We start from the raw sequence: 27,088 nt of genomic DNA on the forward strand, positions 1-27,088 counted from the left end.
TTAATTAACAGCACTTGATTTTAATCCAATACAAAGAATGTCAGAATTTCATTCTACCATACCTCCCCTTTCTGCAGCAACCCTTCCTGTTTTCCATACCATCTGATCACACCAGGGGGTGGCTGGGAAAGCAGAAGAAGGGAGAAAAGGCATTTCAGGGTACAGGATGGCAGAGCTAGTGCTGCAGGCAGACCTTCACCAGCAGCATTAAGAAAGGAGAAATTTCCTCTGTACAAAACATTGTCTTCAAGGCAGTTTCTGCTACCCATACATTCTCAAAATATTGCCTGGGGAAACTGAGCCTGATACAAAGCAGCAGATTCCACCTGACCAATTTCACCAAAACTCTTTGACCTGGGGATAGCTCAAACTATAGAGAACCGCGCGTCACTTCATTTAACATCCACCCACCAAATTCTAGCATCTCCATGTCAAACAATTAACGTTATGTTGCAGTGTTATTTACAGGCCCTGTTCAAGATCAGGGCTTCATTTTGGAATCATTTTATGTGGAATAACCACTACACTGCAATCAAATGCCCAACAGGATAAGTGGACAACAAAAAGCTTATGGAAGTAATCTCCAATATTTCCAGTTGACACACAGCTTAATTTAATAGTGAAAGATTGCTTGAAAGGTCTGCGGCAGAGCCACTAGTTGAATGTAACTAAATAAGCATTAGTCAACCAGACTCTGCTGTGCTGGAGTGTCTTTTATCTCAAGACTTGAGTATTCTAAACAGTCAGTATCATAACAGAAGAAAAAAACAACCAAACCCAGAAAAAGACAGTTTCAACCACTTAAACATTATTTTTGTCCCAAACTTCACACTGTCCTACAGGAATAATAATTTAATTAGTATACAAGTGCACTTATGGTGCATGTTTGTAAGAAGACCTCAAAACATGCAAAACAGATGTTAAATGTTCACAGTTTTGTCTTTAAAGTGTTGCCCAGTTCCTCAGCCCCTCTCTTACATGAGCTGTGTGCTTACCTACTGGACAGGTTGACTGCATGGGTACATCTCACATTTGTCACTGGATGAAGCAGTGAATGTAACTTCCCAACACTGTAAAATAAATTTAGAACATGTGGAATTCATAACTTCATTTGATGCCTACAGTACTGTCTGGTGCCACACAGCTATGGTCTAAAGAATGCATCCGTAATTCATAAGCCAAGGAGATGGGTTATTTGCGGTTTGTTCAGAGATCTTCCCCACCCTTTTATTCTTTTCATATATGTATTTACAACACCAGCACACAAAAGGTTTATATTGATTTAACATAGCCAGATTAAGAATTTCTCACCTCTCTGATCCCCTCTGCATGCAGTTTCATTTAAGCTATACTCCAAGGATATCCTATCTTCATACAAATGTACTGTGCAGGCTCTTTCACAGGGTACTGGTGACAAAATTCTCTATTCATTGCACGGCTGTAAAATACAGAAAGAAATTACTAGAACTGAGGCACCTAAGATGAGACAGGAAATATCTGTCATTACTAACACAGACTTCAGCTTCAGAAAAACAGTGTATAGTTCTTTTACTTCTCTGCCCCAAAGCCAATTTTCAATAACACACTCCTAGACTATCCTGATGTGTGAATAAAGTAATCCAAGTCTATCACTGAGAGTAGGGAGCTACAAAGCTGCAGTGACTCCAGTGTACTCCATGGTCAGATGAACTAGAACAAGCTGTGATGTTAGGAACCTATTATTTCAGTGCAATTTCCCAAGAGAAGGCTGATCTCCTTTTAAAGAAATCATGTGGAATTACCCATTCCAGCTTTATCACTCACGCTTTCTGAAGGAGCTGCTCTTTTCTCAGGGCTTCATTTTCATCTCTTCTTTCATCATAACCTAAATAACCTGTATTCCTTGTGCAACGCACTGCCTCTAACGTCAGAAGTGTGCTGAGCACTATAATTCTAGTGCCCGTGCTCAGTGGGAGCTGGGAACTCTTGGCAGCTCTTGTCAGAGGCCCATTCTGCTGCCTAACATTTCACTGTAGCTTGTGAACCTCGGTGGCTTTTATGGAGAGCAAAGAGTTGTTAAAGCCATAGGTATGTAGTCGCTGTGGTGGTCCTTCAAACCATGGGGAAGCAAATTCTCTGATCAAGTGTCTCTGAATATTATAAAAAAAGTCTCACGTAATTTTAGTGTCATAAAACCTTTGCCCCTCTCTGTAAGATGGACAGTAGACAGCAAAGAAACTCGTAAGAGTTAAGGTCTGTTTCAGCTCAAAAAGCTCAGGTGTTTAAATATGTTGGACATAACAAATAGTAAAAAGGCAATGGAAAAGGTAATAGGGAGGTGTTTTTTCTTTCCTCACTATACTTAACCTTTCTAGTCTTTAAAATCCAAAACTCCTCACTCCAAAACAGCAAATGAGGTAATGATCTTGATATAACAGACAATGGAGTCTTCGGGATCTAATGGAGAAATTGCTAACAGTTCAAAACGAAAGGAATAACACTCAGTTATTCTCATCTAACTTAAGTTGCATTTGTCTGAGGTCCCCCTTATAGTGGAATAAGAATCAGGCAGCCTCCAAGAGTAATCCACTCATTTATGACCTGAGTTGTCCTCTGGGGGTGCCTTTCTCCATAAGAGATCACAGGTGACTGCAGCTATAACTCAGTAGTCTCATTTAAGTGCCTACAGTTCTGTGGAAGCACTTTGGATCTATTCCTTCACCCCTGCCACCTGTGGCATTCCTGCAATCTCACAGCTGGGGGTCACATGTAAAGCAGTATCTATAATATAATGTATTAGCTTGTTGTACAATTATTCATCTGTCACTTCCTTTAGGGATAAAACCAGTGGGTGTCACTTGTACTACTGTTGACTTTAGAATGTGAGTAAAAAACAACATCCTCTATGCCAAATAATTTGAAAGCAAAGAGGAGGAGCTATGTATTCAAACACAGTGCTTTATGTTTCCTGCTTTTCTCTGGCATTAGGTGAGACATGAAAAAAAACATTTGAAAATTAGAAAATCCCCCTACACAAACCCTGTGGGACAGAGCCAGGGATGAGTGTGTTTAGGGACAGGACTGCATTAAGCTAAAAACAATTGCAGGACTAAATAATAAATTTTCAGAGTTTTCATGCCTTAATAACCTAATGAGCACAAGGTGCTTTTAGTCATGGGAAAACACAGATATAAGCATTTCAGCCAAATAAGGCAAACCTGTGCCAACTCTTCAGTACAAAGCAGATATAAATATAGAAAATCCCCTTTCTCAAGCATATGGCTCCCATGCTATCCAGTGCAGAATGCATTGCTGAATTGTGAAAGAGCTACTCTTGGCATCTCTTCCTTCTGCTGGACTGAGTATGGTTGGTATTTGCAGGACAGGTAGAAGAAAAGGCACCTCTGTGCAACAAGTGCATTTCTGCTGAAGTACAACTGAACACGCTAGATCACTTACCTGTTACTACAAAAGGCCAGGGACAAAAAGGTGTAGGGTATGAGGTCCCAGTTCTGTGCCCGGTCCACTTGCTTGTATCCCTCTTGGACTATACTTGCTGGATGTTTTCTCTGAGCCTTTTGTTTACTTGCTTGTCTGTTTATAAGCACAAAGCCAAAATAACAAGCACTTGACCATTCCTGCTATCATTGTTCTTTGTATTCATTCATCCACATTCCATGTCTCAGACACCTTCCATACTGTATAGATCATCATACTGTATTCCTCAGTCAGAGCAGTAATATAAGATGGTAACATAACTCACCTGACTGCATTTTCCTGCAACCTCTACCTGACCTGTCAATGACCCCCTTGGTGTTAGTGAGACTCTCAGATGTTCAGGGTAGATATAAGTAAACCTCCAGAAGGATCAGGATGAAACTAGGAAGGATCTTCCAGAGCTCTTTGCAATGCAGGATTTCCAGAAGCAGCTGTTCTCAGCACTGCATTAAGTATATATCCAATAATGCCTGTAAATAGCAAGATGCACTGGATTGACTTTCCTAGAGCTCCTGTACTTCTCTAGCAGTTACCAGTAGGTAGGCAGCCAACATACTGTCACCTCACTTCAAGAAGTAGTACCTGTCAAGGGTGATATTCTCTGGGAGTGATGTTACTATGTTGGCCGAGTTAGTACTGGGAGAGATGGTCACCACCGTCACTGGAGTGCCTTTCCTGGGGGACACGGCTTCCTGGAGGGACCCAGGTCGACACGGTGGTGAGTAAATGTTGAAGAGGTAGGTTGGGGTGGAAAGATTCTGCATAATTCATGTAGCATACTAAATTCTGCTCTCGTGCCAGTGTAAAGTCCTTCAGGATGATCTACTCAGAAGATTAACAATTTTCAAAATATGCAGTAATATAAAAATCAGGAAACTAATAAATATACCTAGATAAAGATATTGATTTTAATGGCCTTAGAATATTGGGGTAATTAAAATGAAGTTGTTATATAGGAATCTTAATTCTTTTACATGTTCACATTTCTCTTTTTTCTCTTTCTCTCTCTTTCGCTCTGTTTGTTAACATTTTCTTGTTATTGCTGTGCGTTGCTTGCGACTTGTGTATGTTACAGACTGTCACATTTTATTCTGTGAAGTTTTTCTCCAATTCCCATCAACCTGAGCTCCATGTTGGGCAGCCGAGGAGATTACAGTACAGTTCTTTATTGCAAAAGAACCAGGAATGTCACAGACTATAGGTAACTTCACTGAGGTTGTGACACAAAAACCTGATGCAAGGTATTAATGCAAAGAGTAAGTACTTGGTATGAAAATAGAGCTATTTAGTCAAATTACTTTCTTTTTTTCCAGATAGTCTGCATGGGAAAAGTTAATTTACATTACTCTACAGAAGAAAACACTCCCAAACCTACCAATCTAGGATTCTTGTCACTCTCATTTGAAAACCAGTGGTGCCTATGTCAACATATCATTGCTCATTTTCAGAGGCTTAAACCCATATTTTCTATGCTGTTCTTCTCTATGCTAAACTTCCTTTCACATTCTCCAAGTCATCATTTCATCATTTTGTCATCCTTTATCTGTGGTTTAATATATCTTCTACATAATTCTTTTTCTAATTTAATATAATTATATCCCTTTCACTCTAAGGACCTGATTAAACAACAAAAATGAGTCCTTACCCATGGGATTCACATTTCTTAATCCTGTGTGAGGCTCTGAAGCCTATAAAATTGATTTCTGTAGCCAAAGATGGTCTGGCACAAAAGCATAATTGTTACTTTGCTGAACAATGTCCTGAGCAAAGCATTTTGTTTTACAATTTTCCCAATTACTCCCATAGATTAGTTTTAAAGAATGGTACAAAGTATAGATATGATAGACATTCTGATCATTTTCTAGAAGGAAAGCATGAAGTTTATTTCTTATTCTTAATTGTCAGGAACTCAGAAATCACTATAGCCATATAGCAACTCAAGAAAAGCATATTTGTCTCAGTGTGAAGTTGATTTACTACGTGATTTCCTGTTATGCTCTGACCCTCTCTTAATAAGTGAAGAAGCACAGCAGAGTTTCCATGAAGTCCAGCATAAAAGAATACAGTAATTTATACTGATGCAACTGATGAGTGCATAATATTAATGCAGAATAAACACTATCCAGGCAACTAAAACAGAAGCAACTTGCTAACAGGAGTGGCATTTGACTTCAAGAGACTCAAGAGAGTTGGGAATTTAACTGTAAGTATTTCCTTTCCATGCAAAATCTCAGAGTGAAATCATTGAATAATATAATTGTTTAGGTTGGAAAAGATCTTTAAGATCATCAAGTCCAACCTCTAACCCAGCACTGCAAGTCCACCACTAAACCATGTCCCGAAGTACCACATCTACACAACTTTTAAATGCCCCTGGTGATGGCGACTCGACCACTTCCCTGGACAGCCTGTTCCAATGCTGGACGATGCTTTTGGTGAATGAATGTTTCCTACTATCCAATCTAAACCTCTCCTGGTACAACTTGAGGCCATTTTTTCTTGTCCTACCCCTTATTACTTGGGAAAAAGAAACTCACGCCCACTTGGCTACAGCCTCCTTTCAGGCAGTTGTAGAGAGCAATGAGGTCTCCCCTGAGCCTCCTTTTCTCCAGGCCGAACACCCCCAGCTCCCTCAGCTGTTCCTCACAGGACTTGTGCTCCAGACTCTCCACCAGCTCCCATTTCCCTTCTCTGGACTCACTCCAGCCCCTCAATGTCTTCCTTGCAGTGAGGGGCCCAGAACTGGACACAGCATTCGTGATGTGGCCTCACCAGTTCAGGGGGACAATCCCTGCCCTGCTCCTCTGGCCACACCATTGCTGATCCAGGCCATGATGCCCTTGGCCTTCTTGGCCACCTGGGCACGGCTGGCTCATGTCCAGCTGCTGTCACCAGCACCCCCAGGTCGTTTTGTGCCGAGCAAGTTCCCAGCCCCTCTGTCCCGGCCCGTGGCACTGCCTGGGGTTGTTGTGACCCAAGGACAGGCCCCGGCACCCGGCCTGGCTGACCCTCACACCATCGGCCTCAGCCCATCGATCCGGCCTGTGCAGAGCCCTCTGCAGAGCCTTCCTGCTCTCCAGCAGATCGACACTCCCACCCAACCTGGTGTGTCTGCAAACTGCCTGAGGGTGCCCTCGGTCCTCTCATCCAGATCACTGATAAAGAGATTAATCGGGGCTGGCCCCAGCACCGAGCCCTGGGGAGCACCACTGGTACCGGCTGCCAGCTGGATGGAATCCACTCACCCCCAGTCTCTGGGCCCAGCCATCCAGACAGTTTTTTACCCAGTGAACAGTGTACTTTTCCAAACTGTGAGCACATTATTTCTCTAGGAGAATGCTGTGGGAAACCTTTCCCTCATTCACTAAGTGGATCACCTTGTTATAGAAGGAGATCAGGCTGATCAAGCAGGATCTGTGTTTCCTAAACCCATGCTGGCTGGGCCTGATGCCCTGGTTGTCCTGCATGTGCACCATGATGGCACTCAGGACAATCTGCTCCATGACCTTCCCGGGCACCAAGGTCAGGCTGACAGGCCTGTAGTTCCCCAGATCCTCCTTCTGGCCACTCTTGGAGCTCAGTGTCACATTTGCCAACCTCCCCAGTGCACCAGTACTGCTGATAAATGATGGAAAGTGGCTCGATGAGCATTTCCATCAGCTCCCTAAGTACCCTCAGGTTGACCCCTCTGGTCTGAAAACTTGTGTCTTAGTGCTCAATGACCATTTTCCCTTGGATTATGGGGGCTTCATTCTGCTCCCCATTCCTGTCTTTCAGGTCAGGGACTTAGTACCCAGAATAAAACTGGCCTTACTGTTAAAGACTGTGACAGAGAAGGCAATACACAGCTCAGCCTTTTCCTCATCCACTTTCACCATAATCCCCCCCACACCCAGTAAAGGCTGGAGATTCTCCTCAGCCCTCCTTTTATTGTTTATGTATTTATTGAAACATTTTTATTGTCTTTTATGGTCATAGACAGATTGAGTTCTAGTTGGCCTTTGGCCCTTCCAATTTTCACCCTGCATGACCTCATGGCACCCCTGTAGTCCTCCTGAGCTGCCTACCTCTTCTTTCAAAGGGGAAACTCACCCTTTTTTTTCCTGAGCTCCAGCCAAAACTCTCTGTTCAGTGAGGCTGGTCTTTCATCAGCTCATGCTTTGGCACACAGGGACAGCTTGGTCCTGTGCTTTTAGGATTTCCTTACTGAAGAATGTCCAGCCTTCCTGACTTTCTTGCCCTTCAGGACTGTCTCACAAGGGACTCTGTCAACAAGACTCCTAAACAGGCCAGTGTTGGCTCTCTGGAATTCCAAAGCAGCAGTTCTGCTGACCCCCTCCTTACTCTCTGGGAATCAAAAACTCTATAATTTCATGATCCCTGTGCCCAAGACAGCTATGGGCACACAACCATCACATCACTCACAAGTCCTTCGCTGTTCACAAACAACAGGTGAGGTATCTGTGAGGTATCACAGTGACGTATCTTCCCTATTTGGCTGACTAGGAAAGAGAAATCTAGGGATATAAAGCCAATGGATATTTTCAGATAGCAAGTAGCTCTTAACTACTCCACAAATCAAAGCAAATATCTTTGAATACTTGAATTCCTACTCTTAACTTCACCGTAATCATTTGCATAGCACAAGAAGTATCAGGCAAAAGTGATGCCACAAAACTAGAATGAAAAAAAGGAAGGCAAAATCTTTGCTTTTTTAGGTGTTTTTTTTTAGATAAAGACAGCTGGGAAAACCTGTCCTCCAGCAGCCTCACGGCTGCTCCACTTCACACTTCCAGATAATAGGCTTGTAGCTAAGAAAAGCCAGAGCACAGCAATTCTCCACCCTCACCTCAGCTGTGCCACCCCTGTTCCTGTAGCTTTCTGTCACGAGCCCAAGAGCCAGGGAAACCCATCATCCCCAGAAGAATTCCCCATTGCCAGCAGAGTATGACACAGCTGATGTTTGCAACAGTATCAACCCTTTTACATCATCAGGAGAGTGTGACAGGACTGAAATACAGAAGAGAAATTAACTCATGAAACACATGCCAATATTTTCTTCGGGGAACCAGCTGGATTAAAGGTCTCTGCTGTTAGAGAACCTCATGGAGATCCTTCTTCATGAAACACTTTAGGCAGCTACTGTAAACATTAGTTAGTGACATATTTAAAATGAAAATTTCCCTCATGTTCTGAAAAAAACACAAAGGACACACAGTTGATCAGGAGTGGGACTATCCACAGACAGTAATAATGGCAGTCCCAGGTTTGGATCAGGACTGTAAGAGCACAGTTGAGATCTAGAGAAGTGGTAAGTTAATTTTTAGGTGTACATGGGGTGGGGATGTGAAATGTAACTTTACTCAGAGAAGATTTCTCCAGCATCAAGATCTTCATCTTTCAAAAAACTTACTTTCGTGGCCCTGTTCTCAGCTGCTCCTGCCTGCTTTCTGTCTGTCACATCCTTCCCTTGTAACAGGCTGCAAAGCTCTGAAGTCACCAGTGTTGTAGGTGTCTGCCTACAACATGTCTTATCTCTTCCAATCTTAAAACAAGGGTAGGAGTTCTGAACAGTCTCTGCCCCTCTGGAGGAGATTGTCAGTGACCTCATATGACCAAAAAACAAAACTATGTCTCTTAATTGTTGTGTTTCTGATTTAGAGCTGAGAAAACTCCATCTTCTTCAGCAAAATGTGGACAAATCTGTCACTGTCCATGTACTCAGATGTTGACTCATGGGTGACTATGCTTAGATTCCATGCTATGGATTGTTGGGCTTTTCTCAGCCTTGTTTCAGTCAAAGTGATCCTGTAAACACTGAAAATTATCCCCTCTTAGAGTACCTTTCAACTCATCCAGTCTTTGGAGTAAGTGACCACTGCACAGGTCTATAGACACATGGAAGAGAAAGAGATGGGGGTTGCGGGACACAGCTATAATCCTGAGATGAAGCAGTGAGAATTGCCACCATCCCTGACCCACACATGACTTCTAACAATACCTACAGTAAGAAGGGTAGGCCAGGAACTTGTTCCTCGGCAGCTGGGGGAGAATGGCAGTGTTTGCTCCAGGGAAGAGGACTAGGGTGATTTTCCCCATGCAGGAACCCTTCCAGCACAAGTGCCACATTTCCAAGAATAGATCGAAGTCAATAAATGTATCATACAATTATGTCCACTGATACTCTGAATATAAGGTGCAATTCAAATAGTTGGAGAGTCTGTGTCAGACTCTTGCTTATGATCAAAACCAGCAGCACTGGTAAAGCCACTGTAACAATTTGCAACGATTTGCTGTGGCAAAAGAGATCAGTAGTGGAGCAGCAGGTACATGGGCAGCTCTACTGTGCTTCTCCACAATAAGCAGAGTACACTAATGCAAAATCCAGCAGTTCTCCTTAGTTGGGATAATTTTCAGAATCCCTTCCCCCCATATTAAAATCCATCATTTGCTTGGAAACACACAAGGCATTTTAATATACTTTTCTACAAAGAGGGATGAGATGATAGAAGTAGAAACCACACAAACGAGGTAGTTGTGAAATGTATTATTCACCTGGGAAATATGCTGAATACTTTCTTTACTCTCAGCCAAATCTCTGCAGGAGAGTGTTTTGAGCTGGTGCAGTTAGCTAGGTATTCACAGATAGGACAGTTAGGGAGATAAGGTACCAAGCTGAGAGTCAGAAGATTTTGTTATAAATAACTTAAATAGCACTAGGCAAGTTAACTCACTGCATGGTAGTTTTACCCATCTGTAAAACAGAGAAGATAATATTGACTTCTCTTCATAGAATAGAACTTAAAGAACAAAAAATGCTGTATAAGCCTAATTCAGATTCTCCTAGCAGGGGTGGAAGGATGTGAATTTGATAGGCCAGAATCAACCCTTCAAAGTTTTGAGCACCTAGAAGCAGTTGTCATTAGTATAACTAGACTCAGAGTTACCAGACAGCAATGATTGCATAATTTTTCTTTATCAGGAGTTCTCTCAAGGTTAGTCTTGGAAAAAACAAACATGCAGATGGAAACTTAAGAAATCAACCTGAAATAATGTAATTTCATTCCATCTTTAGACCTTATTCCTAAAATTGTTCAGCATGTCAATCTGATAGTTAAAAAAATGAGAACTACAGACTGATGGCATCAGTGAGGTTTATGTTTTCTTTACTCCCATAATAGACTAATCACATACCTTCAGAGAATTAGGAGCTGTAGCCAGTGGTTTGGAACACAACTATTCTACTTAGCACTTACTTACATACACCAGCAATAGATGCAGTGTTCTGTGCTGGCAATTTCTCTGCTTCCTAAATATTCACCCAAATTGTCACTGTGGATTAGCACAGCTATCCAGAATGTGATCCCTAAGGCATGGCCCATGACTGTAAGGTTTAAGGAACATTAATAGGATAGTTCAGTAATTTTCCCACATCTCCAGCTACTCTATTCTCTTCCTCTTGAAAGGAAATAAAATAACAAGGTTGTGGATTTTTAACAAGCATAGAGGAAAAATCATCAGTGCTAAGGGATCCTGAAGGGGCTGTAAGAGCAAGTTCCAGCTCAAGCTACTAGAGATTTATGAAATTAATTTGAAGAAGTTCAATTTTGTTGCCATTCAAGCACAACAGAGCCTGCAAGCTGCTTCCGAAAGAATCTATGGTTGTTACCAGTGAGTAGCGTGACCCACAACCACTCTTCCCAGAGATGTTTTGAACTCCTGAAATGGACCAATTCACCCTCCATCACCAACAATTTCATTTGCAAACTTGGGTTCAGGAGCAGAGGTGTGTGTCTCAGAGATTTCAGTGCAGAGCTCTGCTGACTCAGCTGCCTCCCTCATTTCAGTATTAGAGCCATCAGCTTGTAGCAGTAGAGGCTTATGAAGCAGCCTAATTCTTTGCTCATCCCCAGGAGGACTGCAGCTCTCCCCAAACACAGTTAAGTGATTTTTAAATACAGGGCTCAGTACCTGCAGTGTCACGGTCTCTATGGCAGCCATGCCAGGTTTTTGTTCAGAGTGGTATTAAATAGCAGAGATTATTACGAACATAAAGGAATTGCAACTCAGTGAAACATTAAAACTTTAGAATCCAATTGAAATTAGCATCCACAAGTATTAAAATGCCCCTATAGCTTTTGCCACATTTTTAAATGTGTTGAGAGACCTAATTATTTCATTGCTAACAAAACAAAACATTACTACATTCCTCTTGGGGGAAATAATCGGCTGATTCTGCACAGAGAAAAATGGAGGCAGAGGTGAGATGTGCAGCAAAGACTGCTTGTGTTGTTACAAACCAGTCGAATCTAAATAGAAGAAAAATAAAGGCCTAGAATGGAATTACCAGTGCATGATAGATGCATAGTGTGTGTCACGTACATCTGTGTGTGTGTGTGTGTGTGTGTGTGTGTGTGTGTGTGTGTGTGTGTATGCAAAGTAACAAACATAACTTGAAAGTGCTTCTACCTTCTACTAATTTGTAGTCCATCAGAGGATCAAAATCATACCTCCAAACCCTACCTAACTGTATTTTATTTTTTCCTCTGGGGCTTGTTTTATTAGTTGGCTTCAAAATAATTGCTAAATAAATGACAATATTATATAGCATTTGGAACAAGCTAGTATGTGAATGTAGAAGGGGAGCTGAAGTCTATCCATTGAGTTTCTTTCCTTCAAGACTTACAGGATCACCCATTGCCTTACAGTATCTAGCTAATAAGCATTGTGCAACCGAGGTGTAGGATGCTGCCAGTACCACTCAGTTAACATATCTCAGCATTTGTGGAGCTTCAGAAAGCACATTTTGACTGTTTTTCCTTCCTTTCAACCAAAATACTCATATCGAGCTGTGCCATATTTCGAGTATATTCTCAATACACTAATTTGCACTTTAAAACCCTAAAAAATAAAAAAAATAAAAAAATAAAAAAAAATCCTACATTAAATAGCACTTTAAATTGTTTTGTAAATGTAAAAACCAGTCACACAGAGAAAACATGATTCTCAGTCTATCCTCATGGGAATGTGTGGAGCAAAATGGGAAAATCTGACAACCTATTTTCATTATTTACAGCCAAGAGTAAATTTTACTCCATCTAGTTTCCAAATTTATGGCCTGCTGTAGTGTTTTGTGTATGTAGTGTCCTGTGCTGGCATTGCAAATACTGTATGTGTTTCAGAGGAGAACATCAGAAAATGGATTGGGTTTTCTTTAAATCCACGTTCTGCTGTCATATTTCCATATGTAACGTACTCTGTGTGTCTAAAATGTGTACAGCCATTCTGCATGACTGATACCGGAAATGCTATAAAACCATCTGGGTAAATTTTGGGGAGGGGAAGAGCAGGAATTTCCCCCTCAGTAACACCGCACACAGGTGTAAACCAGCACAAACAGAATATACTCAAATACTAAAACACAACTCTCGGTCCACTGCCTCTCCGGAGCTCTGAGCGACAGTAGGCTCCATGACAAGCAGGTCATCCATGCACCATCCGATGTCATGTGAAAACATACTCTGATTTCTAACCGCAGTCTTCTGCTCGCAGGACTAGGAACCACTGCACGCCCCTTTCTGAAAGGGCCCCTCAGTGTGGACGTACAGGTGGCTGCTGTCACACCTAATGGGATCACCTTTTGTTTCTCTTCCCACTTAACAGACTTTATTTTATTTTGGTGCAGTGCACATGAACGCAGTGTCTAGGACAGATGTGCTACCTTTTAGAGTGTCGCTATAGAAGTTTTTAGCTGTGAACCCTTAATTTGCAGCTGGAACTCTAATAAACAGTGCATAGTGTTTCAATAGCCTTCTGCTTATATGTTTGAAGATTCGAAACTGAATGGTGAGGTGGCCAAGGCGGCGCTGGCAAACGAAGACTGTCCCCACATAGACCAGGCTATTACGCCTGATGAGGGCCTGCCCTTTACCCGCTCTGGCACTCGGGAGAGATATGGACCCTGCTTCCTCTTATCAACCGGGGAATATCCCTGCCCGCCTGATGGAGGAATAAGAAAGGGTATGTAGCTGGGGCCCTGTAACCACGTAGCTAGCAACCGGTTTAAATAACTAAGAGAAAGTCAGCTTAGCTGTAGCACGCGATTAGTGCGCTTGCTGTAGAGATGCACGTTTGGGCTGGAAACCACCACCTGATGTCTGCATTTGGAGTTTCTAACATATTTGTTTCAGAAAGAAAAGCCTAAGGAGCTGTAACTACCCTGTGCAGCTATGCTAGGCAGTTGAGTCTTCCACCCCAGCCGGTGCAGGAAGCTTTAGTGGAGGATGCTCTACTATGTCCTTAACTTAGCCCATCCCATCCCCTAAGGAGAGATCAATTAACGTATCATAGCAATGAAGGCTTGCCACTTGGGAAGCTCACAGAGCTTACCAGACTCTGAGGAGCACAGATTCGGAGGTGGCAGGCAGGAGAGATAAAACACAAAAGCAAAACATACTCAAGAAAATAAGAAATTATTATTTAGTGACTTAACAGAGCACTAAAACAAAATATTTGGATATCCATAGCTGGTTAGTTCAATAGAGAAAGAAAAGTATGGACATCTGTTGGCACAGGTGGTCTTAAAATTAGAAAATAATCCACCTAAAGTCCTTTCATAAATAAATCATTATTAGTTAGTTTCTCAGACTTCTGACAGGTACAAATCTCTCAGAAGTAACTGCATTTTAGTTTGCTAATGGTCAGAATAATCTATTTAGCAACAGAAATAAAATCAGATTTAAAAAGCTTTCCATTCTTAAAAGAGACTGTTTTGCTTGAATAATTTAATATGAGGCAACCATACAAACCCAAAATTAGAGCTACATCTATATGCATCAAAGTTGATAAGAAATGGAAAAACTGGAATAGAACTCACTCTCTTCAAATCAGTGTTTACCACTGGTGTGCTGTATATAGTATAAGATAGAGTCAATATTTTAAAACTGCAAAGATTGTATGACATAACCATACACTGAGTATGGAGTATAGAATTCCCATGTGCCATTGTATGATGGGCAATAGTTACAGTAAATGCCAGTTATAGATAGTGTATGTATTTATAAGTCTAAAGCTTATCATCAACAAAGATATAGTAGGACCACAAGACTTTCATATGAAAGTATATCCTCTAAAATTTACCTTTGTAGCAAAGTGTTTTACTTGATTCTGTATTGGATAAGCATTGGCCGTGTTCATTCAGCCTGGGCGAGTTCAGGTGGTTCCAGTGGATCAGGGGAACACTCCAAATGGCACATCCTTTGGGATGGGGAATGTATGGTTTTCACGATGCACTGCAACCTCCTCTCGTTCCTGAATGAAACAGAGGCTGGTTGGCTAAAGAGTAATATATGTCAGCATATTGTTGGCCTGTTTGAAACATGTTGAGAGCATCTTAATTGTTGTTCCAACAGAATTTCATCCATAGTTTGTGCAACTCTCTGTACACTTGCTGAGCTGTTTACGTGCATGCCTGAAGAAGAAGGGGGGGAGGGAGGGAGGGAAACTGAATGCATGTGATTTTGTTTTCTTTCTTTTTATTTTCTTTTTTTTTTTTTAACACTGAGAACAAAGGAGTAGTATCTCTATAGCAACACATTCAATTCTATGGATTTTGCTGCCTTGTCCCCCTCCTGCCCCACAAAGATACCACAAACCTTAATTTTGCCTGAGGTCACAATGCATGAAGTGGAAGGGAGAGGTATGTGTGAGTGTATGACAGAGACATAGAAAATCCCTCCCACTGACTCTTCTTTTTTTTAGGGTACAACCATGTTGCTGCCTGTAGGATCAATTACATAGCCTGACCATCTTGAGAAATGATTTTTTTTTTTTTAATGTATATATTTGAAACTTTTTCTGTATTTCAACGGCCTTCTGAGTCATGTTGCAAGCGATACTACTCTCGGCATGTCCGTGCATGCAGATGCTATTGAACTGGCTACAATGTTGACCTCATTCTTAGTCCATTCTGTCATTGATCCAATGCTGTACTTTGCATTTTTCTTTTAAATGAAGGTTACGAAATGTCACGGAGCCTTAACAGCATAGCTGGCATAAGTGGAAAAGCGATAGGATTATCCTCAGTGTCTGCGCCCTACAGCTCTCCTAGCCCAGTGAGACGTTCTTGGTCTCCCATCCCATCTATTTTGTAGCATGGATCAGTAGCAGAGAATGGTCTAAAAAGCTTTACTTTCAATTAGCCTATGCGATGTTGCATATAGTCCAGGTGACTAAGTCTGAAGATGCAATGTCTCACAGTAGCACCTGCTGCAAACGGTGTTACTTCTGATGCTTAGGTGACAACACTCCTAAATAGCACTCAGATGACAATAGGCAGGCATTGGCGTAGTACTGGTGGGCCATACGTGCTGCATGGTATCAGTACATAGGATGAAGGGTAGATGCACCAGATGGCTTCCTTCCTGGTGCATCCTGCTAGTATATGCTTATTGTGGCTAATGGTGGATCTACTGGCTCTGTATGGAATGGGTTAGGCGTTTAGTCGATGCTGAAACATGCCAACGATGGAAGATTTTGCTTTTCTCAGGATATTTTTGAGCCATAGGAACCCTGCAGGAGTTTGAGCAAACAAGCACAGTAGGATGAAACTTTGCATGGGCACCTATTTTAAGCTGAAAGCAATACTCAGACACACTGTAGAGAGGTCTCAGTCTGGCTGACTGCATGGGAAAAAAAATCCTGTTGAAGAAGAATATGGCTGCCTCTGCATGTAGCTATTTCACCTTTTCCTACTTCCTTTAACACTAAGATGCCGAGCTTGATGTGAAAAGCGCAGGGAAGAAGCTCAAGTACTGATTGTATTCTTTACATGCAGATCTTTGCAAAGAAAGTCCAGTCATTGCTAAATATATGCCAACAGAGGCAGTCAGAGTGACCTGACAAGGCAAGATGGAGATGAACATTGATGGCTAATAAACATCTCTGTGGAACTGTGCAGGCATAGAAGACCTTCTCATTTGGACAAAGTTAACTCGCTCCATGCAGGTTTTATGGATGATTCTTCATGGTTCTGGAGTTGTACTAGAGATGCAGGCTTTTTCTACGGCCAAAATGTAACAAAACTGTAGAAGATTTTTTTTTTTTAATCTATTTTTTTGTTCCATAGCATGACTTGCATGAAGACAAAAATGAAAATGAAAAAAAAACAAACAGCAAAACAACACACATACGAGAAACACTGCAAATGTATGATTAAGGAAAAAGAAAAAAAAAAAAAAAGCAAAGTTATATATTTTCTTTCAAAGCTCTTTACTTTTACATACATCGTTGTAGCCAAAATGTAAAACATTATAAAACTGTACATTTCTTTGCTATGGATCGCTTCTTTTTGTATACAAGATACAGAGTAATGGTTTTAAAAAGTGCAATCAGGCAGTCATCGGTCATATTGACCACGCCTTCACAGTTCATCACAACGACGTGGAAATCAAGAACTTTTAATCCAACTAGAAGTGTATAAAAATAAGAAAAACTTTTTCCTGTCTGTTTTTGTTGGCATGCTTGTGACACATGGGACCTTCCTTCGGACCTGACAGTAACAGCTGGTTAATTTTCCAGCTCTGGTTATGTTGTATTTTATTGATGTATAGATCCAACATAAAGACCCTTCATAAATTGTTCATATTAAGTAATCAGTATGAATTTTAAACAAAAGAGGTGTTATTTTAAAACTGGGACTTATAGTACAAAATCAGGAAAATACTCAAGTATAAATGGTCTCAAAGTTTAAGAAACAAGACAACAGCATTGTATGCAATTTAGTACTGAGTAAAATGCATGCACAATGTTATGCAAAACAATTCTAGCATGAAAATAAATTTTGTATCATGGTTTCAGTGCCTGCTGTATAGTGTAAAGGGGAATCCTTTTCTGAAGCAATCAGGGGTTTCCAGAGACTCGCTTCTAAAATCTTGAATAAATACAGTGTTCTCAACAGAAATGTAGGAGAAAAGCTTGGTATTGCTTTGGTTCTACAATGCTAATTTTGGTTAGTAGATAATAAATGAAGCCTGCAAACACTTGATACAACCGATGTCTAAAGAATTCACACCATTAGTAATTTTACAAGGGAAGATTAAAAACCCCTATAATGACCTAGGTATCTTCCTTTTCCCTCCCCAACATTAATAAATGTTTGTCTTTTTAGCTGATTAAATGAATTCAGTTTTTCTTACTTCTTTGGGCCCTGTCCTTCACTTGTTCTTCACTGAGCTGCACCAGTCCCCCTGATTTGAAACTGAAGGAAATCCAGGTGTCTGAGTCACACTTGATTTGCCACACAAAACACGCACCCATAAGAACTGAGAAACACAATGGGATTAAGTTTCATTTTAGATGCTACAAATGACAACTATGGACTATGTGCCACTAGCATTCTAGTTGCCTGAGCATTTTTGGTAAAGTACTTCTGTAAAGGAAGGATACACACCTTTATCCTCACGTGAAGAACTTCAAAAGAGATGGCAATCTTCTAGGCAAGCTACAGCATCTGCAACTGCTGATGGGAATGGAAATGTAAAGGAATAGTATTCTTAGAGTCTGGAGGAAGTAGAGACTAAACCCAAAAAAACCTCAGAAGAAACACTCATGGCTCTGGTAAGTGCTAAATTATACACAAAAAAACCCCAACTGCAGCTGGACCTTGTTATCACAAAACTCTACTCCAAAAGAAAAACAAGGAAGACCTCAAGCTGTGTTTTAGGAATAGAGGAAAGGCTGATAATCTGAATTTGTACATAATTAGAGAACTCCTTTGTAGTCCTTCATACAGCATTATGTACTTGATTTCGGCTTTAGTGTCTCCCAAAAGCTGTTTTTCTCACAATGTTTCTAACCCATCATTCTCAGAAGATAAAGTTCTTACCTCCAGAGGTAAGATCCAGATTCATCCAGGATTTGCTTAATGAACAACTTTTCCTTTCATAACGTATTAAGAATCCAGAAATAGATTTATCTGCTGCATTTCTTATTTAACACTGACTCAAGGGCCCAGTGAAAATTCTCCACCACCACAAGGAATACCAACAATTCAGATCTGTAAATCCCATTACGTCTTCACCTTCCACTGCACTTTTCTTATATCTGAGCCTTTGAGAACAGGCTAGGTACAACCGTCTTTCTGTACCACTTTTTTACATTCCCCATTCTCATTTTCATTTAGAATCTCCTCTCTGCTCAATCTGATTTGAGGTAACCATGTCTTCTGGGTGTCTTCTATAAACCCTTCAGAAACAGAACCACACTTCCCATCCACTGCCCTTCAGGAGATGCTCAAAAACTTAAGATCTGTTTGACCCCAGAGTTCCCTTTGCACCACAGTGGCAGGACTGACAACACAGGGTGAGAGGGAAACAAGAAAAATGGAAAATCTCAGAAGCTGTTGCATTGAATCCTAAGAGAAATTTACTACATCCTCTCTGCTGCCTTGCGGTTAAGGAGCTTTTGCTTGGGTATTATGATTAAAACATTAATTCCTTCAAGCCTGGCCCCTCTCCCTACAGGAGGTACATATCTTTATTAAAGCATTAAAACTATACATGTGGGTAGATTCTGATTTCAGGCGTTCAGTAATGCCACCAGCTACTTCTGAGTTCACACCGTTGTAAGAGCAGAAGTTAGTTTTGCAGTTCAGTGACACTCTGCCTGTTTCCTGCTGGAAACAAACATCTGTGTTAACTCCTCTGTAAACTCAGCTTTCAGCAGCGAGTTCCCAGCTCTAAAACCCAGTGCTGACCCTTCAGCTGAACCCATTGGCAATTAGTGGCTTATGACTTGCTAACATTTAAAGCACAGATCAACCACACTTTCTACACATACAGCTTTTCCTCTGACTGCACGAAAACACTCATTTTTTCTGGACCAACCTGATGTGTCTACACAATTGCAATTTCAGACAGAAGAAATCTCTGAGAAGAGGTTTCTGCTTTCTCACTCCAACAAAAAAAAAACACCAAAAAACCCTAGCTAAAATCACTGTGATAATAGTCAAGTGCAGCAGTCATTAATCTGGATAAAGTGATTTTTCATGTAAATTGCCTCCTCTCTCCCTAAAGTTTTAGGGCCAAAAAGAAAATACATCACTGAAACAAATGTCTGCTAGGACAAATGAGCTGACTGGAATACAGAAGAGAGCAAGCAGGGCTAAGGCAAGAGCATTCAAAAAGGAGCTGAGCACAGAGCTGCTTACAAAAAAGATATCCTGAAGATATTACCCTGTCACTTTGCATATCCCTTTCATAGTTTCAAAACAAGGCAGCCTACTTCTCTGCTTTCCATATATATCCTGGAAGGAACTTTGCCTCTGAGCTCACACACAAACTACCTTCATTTCATGAAAACATGGTTAAGTTATGCAGGTTATTTTTAAGTCACTCACTTACTTGAGTTTGGGCATTAAATACCTGTCTGTTCAGAACTTCCAAAGCCTCTGCATTCATCTAGAACTGTAAGTGCCAAATTTTTCTCCTAGGGAAATACAAATGATCATTTGCAATCAAGAACAATATTTAAATTAAAATTGAACTGAATGTTAAAAAACAGGGTCAGAACTGCATCTCTTGACTTTCTTTATCTGACAAAGCAAATGCTATAACGAGATACCTTCTTTCCTGCATCAGCCTGGCAAAGCCAGGTTTTCAACTCTCAGCGTTCACTTGAACATTTAAAAAACTTCATGCAACTGCATAGGTCCAAATATCTCCAGGTACCAAAAATTAAAAGCACGTGCCTCAAGGCTTCCCTCTTTTTTCCTGTTGCCCAAGCTAGAGATTCCTTGAGCAGCAAAAGGCAAAATGTTGCATTTGTGTTAGCTCAGCTGTCACTCTGAGGTACCTGCAGTGCCTCTGGACTCGGAAGGGCTTAGCAGGGATGACACAGCCTGTGCAGAGGCTGCTGACTGTGAGTCACACCAGCACAACAGCAGACAAGGCTTAAACCCAGGGAAAGCAGCTCAGCGGGGCCACGCTTTGCTGGGGTGGTGTCAGTGCAAGTGGGTGACTGGAGAAAAGGCATCAGTAGCTCAGGAGGTGGGAAATGAGAAGGACACAGGATGAGTTTGGAAATGGGTTATGCAAGCAGGAGAAATGGAAACAGCAATCAGCAGTGAGTGGGAAAGAAGAACAAGGAGAGAGCGAAAGAGTGGCAGTGAGATTTGCCCAAAATAATCATCAGGAACCACTAGTCTACAAGGTAGAGCCTTGGCCTGGGACTCAGGAAATGGGAATTTTATCCTTGACTCCTCTGTGGACATGCTAGGTTACCTTGGTTGGGCCAATTTAATTTTTTGTGCGTCAGCTTCTATTTCTGTGACATTATCCTCTTTTTAAAGTGTTCTGATATCAAAAGAGGAAAAGCCATATTTAAGAAGGAATATTTATTATAATCTATCTACTCAGAACTAAGGCACCAGAGCAGAGAAGTGTCTCTTCGTTATTTAAAAGATGCCATATTTCCTTCTCTTCAGAAGAACACAATGCCCCTGTAGGAATCCCTTTTCTTTTGTATTTTAAAGCAGAGAATTATTATGGAAAATGATTAAGCACCCACACAGTTAAAATGACAGAACATTTTCATTACTGATTGGCAACTCCTCTGCTGCCCTAATTTAGGTACCACATGCCTTCATGCATTCAAATCAGTAAAAACAAAACAAAAGCTAAACTCACTTGACATTTGCAGCCAAAAACTGAAGTCATGTCAGAACATAAAAAATCTCCCAATTTTTGGGCTCGCTTCTAAATACAAAGAAAAAGTAAAAACATAGTCTGCTAGCAAAGTGTTCACATACACTTAAAAGAACTATGGTGACCAGGGAGCACTGGAACAATATTGAATTGAAATTCTGAAATTCCACTTGACCCCAAGATCTGAAGACAGAACTCCTACCCAAGACTGCATAGTATCTGGATAATCAGATGGTCTACAGGCAAAGCAGCCTGAAAACAGATGAGGAAGTTGGAAATGAATGGAGAGAGAGGCTAGCCGACACAGGAATTTGACTTACACTCCACCCCCTACCAACCTGCAAACCTGTATCTGGAAATGAGACAAAATCCAACATGTCACAAAATAAAAACTCCAGAGAAAATTCTGCAAAATGAATGTCACCCCTGAATTTTCTCATCCTTCAGCCAGCTTTTATTCGTAAAGAACTACTTTGTTGTTCTTGTTTCCAATCAAGATGAAGAATGTGTTCTCCCAATACTCTAAATTTATGCTTCCTCACTCTCCCACAAGGAAACACGTGGTTCATCCAGGCCATGATTCAAAGACAGAGACTATTTTCACTGCTGAATGTTTTCAGTCACTCTATTTTGATGTTTTACAGAGGCACTGATGAGTAAAAACTGCTGCTGCATTAAAAACAGGTGAATGCTGAGACAACCGACGGATGAACCTGAATGAAATGCACAAATAGCTCAAGAATGTGCCTTCAGTCCTTGAACATCCAAATGGGTTACAAAATAACAATGGCTTTACACATGCAGTTCCTCCGAATTAACTTCAAAGGAACATATGATACAGACATACATCTTCAGTTATATTCACCCAGTAGAAGGCCATTTCCATTAAAGCAAAGCATTTAAAATCAAGGCTATTATTTCTAACATGGAGCAAAACATGCAAGATCAGCATTTACTGGGAAATAAGAACAGCACAAAAGCTAAAGGGAAAGAACAAACCACATACTACCTCTTCTTTGCTTGTGTATCAAGATATTGATATGTAAAAATTTAAAGTGGCCAATTATTTTTGTGTCAGCTGGAGTTGTCAGCAAATTCCATGTAAGCATCACTTTTCTACTGTGCACATTTTAAACCACAATCAAAACCACACAAGATGTGTCTCTACCCCAGGCTGTATCCATTCCAAGCCCCTGGAATTTTTAGCTAGTATTAAATGGCATAAGCAGAACTCAAATACTGATAAAAAGTTCTGGAGTCCTTTTCAATAAAATACCTAGTGAAAAGAAAAAGCTCAACACTTACCATGCACCATAAAAATATCAAAATTGCTCAGAGTGACCAAGATCTGTTATCATCTTGATTTCTAACACAGGGAAAAGGAACTGGAAGTCCCAAAATTATTTAAGTCTTGTTTAAATCAGAGCCAGAGTTTGATTCAGTTTTCCTGAATCAAATGGAAAAATAGTAAGTACTTGGTTAAATGCTGGACTAGATCAGAGGCCTGATCAAAATATTTCTGAGCCTGCAAGGTGAAGACAGATGTTTGTGTTTTGGCTGAGGAGGAGTAGAAACTTCAAGCTGTGCTATGAATGAGAAAAAACCTAAACATTGCAGGTCAACAACTCACATTATTATAAATAAACAGTGGAAGAGGAAGAACAATAATATCCATGAAACAGAATAATTTGTCTCTCATCTCACTCCCACCACACCGGCAGGCTGGAATGCTGCTATGCCGTGAGATTATTCAGTCTTCAGGAGCTGTATCTTGGCTCTGTCCTCCCCCTCCTTTTCCCTGTTTTAGCTGTCTGTATCAGGCTCTCTATTGCCATTCATGTAAATATTTTTCCATGGCCACCTTTCTCTTGTACATTCAAACCGATCTCCTTCATCAGTTGTCCCTCCCCATCTCTTAAGTCTCACAACTCAAAACATGCCATAAAAAGCACAATCAAATCACCTTCCCCCACCTGCCCCACAAATTCTCTGTGCTGAAAACATGTAGCTGAGCAAAAGTTCCTGACACTCATTTAGAAGTGACCTTTGTGATGATTGCAGATGGCAAGACTAGTCAAACACCAAAAGGACTGCCAACATGCAGATAGAGAACTCAGTGTTGTGTAAGAAGTGGTGACTGGGCAAACCATCCTCCATCTTTCAAATGAACACACTTCAAATACAGGGCCTGGTATGCTGAGCATAAAAGCATCAAGTAACTCAGAATGCCACACCAAGTCAAATGACATCAGTGACCACCAAGTGGCCCAGACAAATCCCCCAAGAGACAGAGACTTCTGACACAACACACACATCATCCTACCAACATCCTTGGAAATGGAGCAGGAGTGTCTTGCACAGGTGCATGAGGCTGCGTGAGTAACAACTGCAGATCTCTTAGGACTTCAGATAACAGAAAGGCACACAGAAGGGAGGCCTTCTCCCCCTCCACCCAAAGGCCTGAAAGTTCTCCGGACTGAAGGTCAACTGTTCACAACTTGTTCTCCCTCATGAATGTCAGCTCACTGGCAGGTTTACTTATCTTCAGAAAATAGGAGGGGAGAGCAGCTGCACAGACACTTGCTTAATTTGTTCCAGTGTCTTTTTGTAAATATATACATATATATATATATATATAATAAACTTTGCCAGTTTATTTCCACTTGAACCTGAATGTTTATTTAACAGGCTTCTTGCTTTGTTTATCACAGAAGACCTGTTAAAGAACTCTATGAAGCACAGCACACTGGGTCTGCATTTTGCCTTGCAGAGACTGACCTTCTCCGTGAGGATTATCAATAGGCAACAGCCATAAACTCTTAACATCAGCATGGAAAGTTGTCTTCTTCCACTTGATTAGGAACTTTTCACTGTGTGTTCCCTTCCTCACAGAGACAGCCATAGCTGATTCTGTACAGTGCTTTATTCTGCAAACAAAGCCACTGACATACAAAACACAGCAGTCACACCTAAAAAAATGAGCACCAACTTGGTTTTGACATTCAGCCATGTACCTTCTACAATGAATTCTATTCACTCTGTACTACAGCAGCACCTAGAAGCCCTGACTGATGACAAAGCACTCACTACATCAAGAAAAGTCATTACTTCCCAAAGTCTTCAACCTACATAGGCACAACAAAGGAGAGAAAAACACAGTTCTTCCCTTTCAAAGATGAAGATCAGATGCACATATGAAACACCAGATCAAGACCAGGAACAAAGTGACATACTCCTTTCTTTCTTCACTTTATCATCCAAAATCATTCTTTGTGTTCCAAAAGTGTGTTCGTGTTATAGGCATGAAAAATTGAAAACAATTTCAAATATGCAATTCACATTTATTTGTTACATAATTTGTTGGACTCCTCTGCAATGACTGCAGCAACAGCACACACAGTCAAAACATGTCCAGTCCAGTAAACCTCATGTAAGGCACATATTGGCTGTGATTAATCAAGGAACAGACTTATTTAGAGGAGTTGATTACTGAAGCAAGAAAACACGTTTATTTGGTACACAGATTTTGCAGAGATCACAATAGAAATCTCAGACAGGACTGTCAAAGAAAGCATGAGAAACTGTTCAGTGCATAGAATAGAGGAGCTTTGGTATCCAGAAAGTGGCATTTAGAACAGTTAATAAATATCAACTTATATAATTAAAAGTGCAAGAAGTCAAAGCCTGGAATTCTTCATTGGCATGAAGAACCACAGCTAACACATGGAATAAAAAAAAACATTTTACAATAGAAATCTTAATTCTACATATTTTGCAGAGTACTCATTTGATTATTCTTTTAGCATCAGAAATAGTTAAAATCAGCTTCGTAGTCTACTCAGTTTTCTCATATATTGAATAGAAAAATAAAATACTCTTGAAAGTGAAGCCAAGAACTATAACTGTTGTAAAACCAAGGGTGGAAAAACCCATGCAGACCCATATTATCATATTATTTCTTCCCCTTCATGTGTAAGCTGATACATCATTAGGTCTTCATGTCCTATTTCCTAAGAACTTTTCTCTGAGCATTTTGTAGTTCTGTAATGCTTCTTCCCTGGCAAGCCTACTTTAAAAATTAAACCACTGTTTAGCAACAGCAGGTCTCATTAAAAGGTGCATGTACTACACAGTAGAATCCTCTATATTTAGAACTTGAAATATGTTGAATACCAGAGCAAATATAAGTATTGTGAGTGGTAAACATCCAGTTTAATGGCATCCACTGTATTTGTATGGAAAAAAATAGTTTTATAAATAGCTTCCAAAATTTTGCTTAACATAGGCAGCTAATAATAATTATATTATTAGCTAATAATATCCAAAGGCATCTCATTTCACACTTTTTCCTTTCTCCTATCAAAACACATGATAGGCCTATGTTCTCTGCCAAGCCCCCACCTGGAACAAGTATTGTGGGCATGCTGTGAACAGCAACTCAATTGGGCTGCAAAACAGAAGAGAACCTGAAATTACCAGGAGGATTCTGCTCTGCCTTTTAGGCTGGAGAACTACTAAAATCTTTCTGGTTAGATTTTAATGTCTTCCTATTCCAAAGCAGATAAAAACACAGGAGCTACATTGGCTCAAGCTGTCCTCAACAGCTACAACTGATTTATGCCTTTTGATAAGAACTTTTTGATTGTTTCTAAGAGCTCTTAGAAGTTTTCCTTCCCTGAGCAGTAGCTTCAAAAACTTCAGGTCTGGTTTGCAAGTTAATGATAATTCATGCAGATCTGCATCCCTATAAATCTATAATAGACTAATGTCTGGCACAGTACATAATCCATGAAAAATACTGCTCCTTTCACAGTTTAATCCAGACAAAGCTAGTTCAAAAGGGCCTCATTTATCCCTTTTGCCAGCCTTCTAAATTACATCGCTTTTTTTTTTTCTTTTAATCTTAATCTTCTGCTTAAAATGTGTGTATGCATCTAGTCATGTTCACTGGCATTTCTTTCTGACACAAACAATTTTCTGAGCTGCTGGGCCCTCACAACCACAGTAGAAGTTGGCAGGTACAACATATCATGATGTAAAGATACAATAACAAACTACCTTCTCAGACCATATCTTCAGACTGAACTTATACACCAATAAGCTGTTAACCAGTCGGTTTCTTCCTCAACGACGTCTCAGAAGAACAAGAAAATGTAAATCCGTTTTCAGTTGTATTCCATCAAATCAGAATGTCTGTAATTCTATCTGTGGGTAAGAAAGTCAATTCCTGTGGCAAGAACCCAGGAAACAATTTTTTAAATATTACAGCTTTTCATGCATAGTCATTCCTTTTGGATTTAGGAAAAATATCTGCAGTTTCCAGCTCCTGTGTTAATCATGGGCAGTTCTCCTGTAGCACCTCTGAGCTACACAATCCAAAGATGTCCATCCACATACATGATGCTATGATTCCAGGTGTGCTGGGTCTAGTGAGGAATTTGACAGAGGGCCATGGAGTGTCCTGCCCCACATCCAATTAAGATCTGTTTTGTACAGCCAAGAGCTTCAACTGGCTTTGGGACACGAACATTTGTTTCTGTTCCATCACCACACATGCCATGTTCATTCCATCCCCAAGAGAAGCACTGGCCACCTGAAAGAGAGGACAGAAAATACAGAATAAAGGCCACAGAAACACAACAGCTTTGCTTAGTTTTGAGAAGCAGATTTATCGAGTCATTTTCTTTTTAGGTTCTAAGAAATTCTGCTAAGGTGGGAAAAATGTTCTGGTTTTCTAGAAAATGTAAATAAACCCAAATGACTGATTCTCCATCCTGTTCTATATTGTTAGCAACAGAAGAGAGATCAAAATAACAATTTAAAATCACTTAGTAAATACATAGTTCAGTATTTATGTGGAGCCCACAAAAATCTCTCTGCATTTTAAGAGCCCTCCCTGAAATGATGTA

General features: G+C 40.6%; 2 protein-coding genes across 8 annotated transcripts in view; one reads left to right on the top strand and one right to left on the bottom strand.

Moving 5' to 3' along the window:
- The window catches only part of KCNC1 (potassium voltage-gated channel subfamily C member 1), a 107,571-nt gene extending 89,918 nt beyond the window's left edge, over positions 1-17,653 (top strand). The window contains exons 3-4 of one of the 3 annotated variants that reach the window (XM_014252123.2): positions 13,309-13,497; positions 15,493-17,653. In XM_014252123.2, coding sequence (XP_014107598.1) covers positions 13,309-13,497; positions 15,493-15,629 — 326 coding nt within the window. In that variant the 3' untranslated portion in view covers positions 15,630-17,653. Of the gene's footprint in view, positions 1-13,308; positions 13,498-15,237 lie in introns of all 3 variants that reach the window. The other 2 variants (XM_005522310.3, XM_088057405.1) reach the window with 2 other exon arrangements.
- Positions 17,654-24,536: 6,883 nt separating this feature from the next.
- The window catches only part of SERGEF (secretion regulating guanine nucleotide exchange factor), a 142,997-nt gene continuing 140,445 nt past the window's right edge, over positions 24,537-27,088 (bottom strand). For 3 of the 5 annotated variants that reach the window (XM_088057408.1, XM_088057409.1, XM_088057407.1), the window contains exon 12: positions 24,537-26,772. In XM_088057408.1, coding sequence (XP_087913534.1) covers positions 26,606-26,772 — 167 coding nt within the window. In that variant the 3' untranslated portion in view covers positions 24,537-26,605. The remainder of the gene's footprint in view (positions 26,773-27,088) is intronic. The other 2 variants (XM_088057406.1, XM_014252124.2) reach the window with 2 other exon arrangements.

Source organism: Pseudopodoces humilis, chromosome 7 (assembly GCF_049639895.1).
Source record: "Pseudopodoces humilis isolate 2021_Gansu_Grassland_sample_001 chromosome 7, ASM4963989v1, whole genome shotgun sequence".
In the NCBI taxonomy this organism is placed as follows: Eukaryota; Metazoa; Chordata; class Aves; order Passeriformes; family Paridae; genus Pseudopodoces; species Pseudopodoces humilis.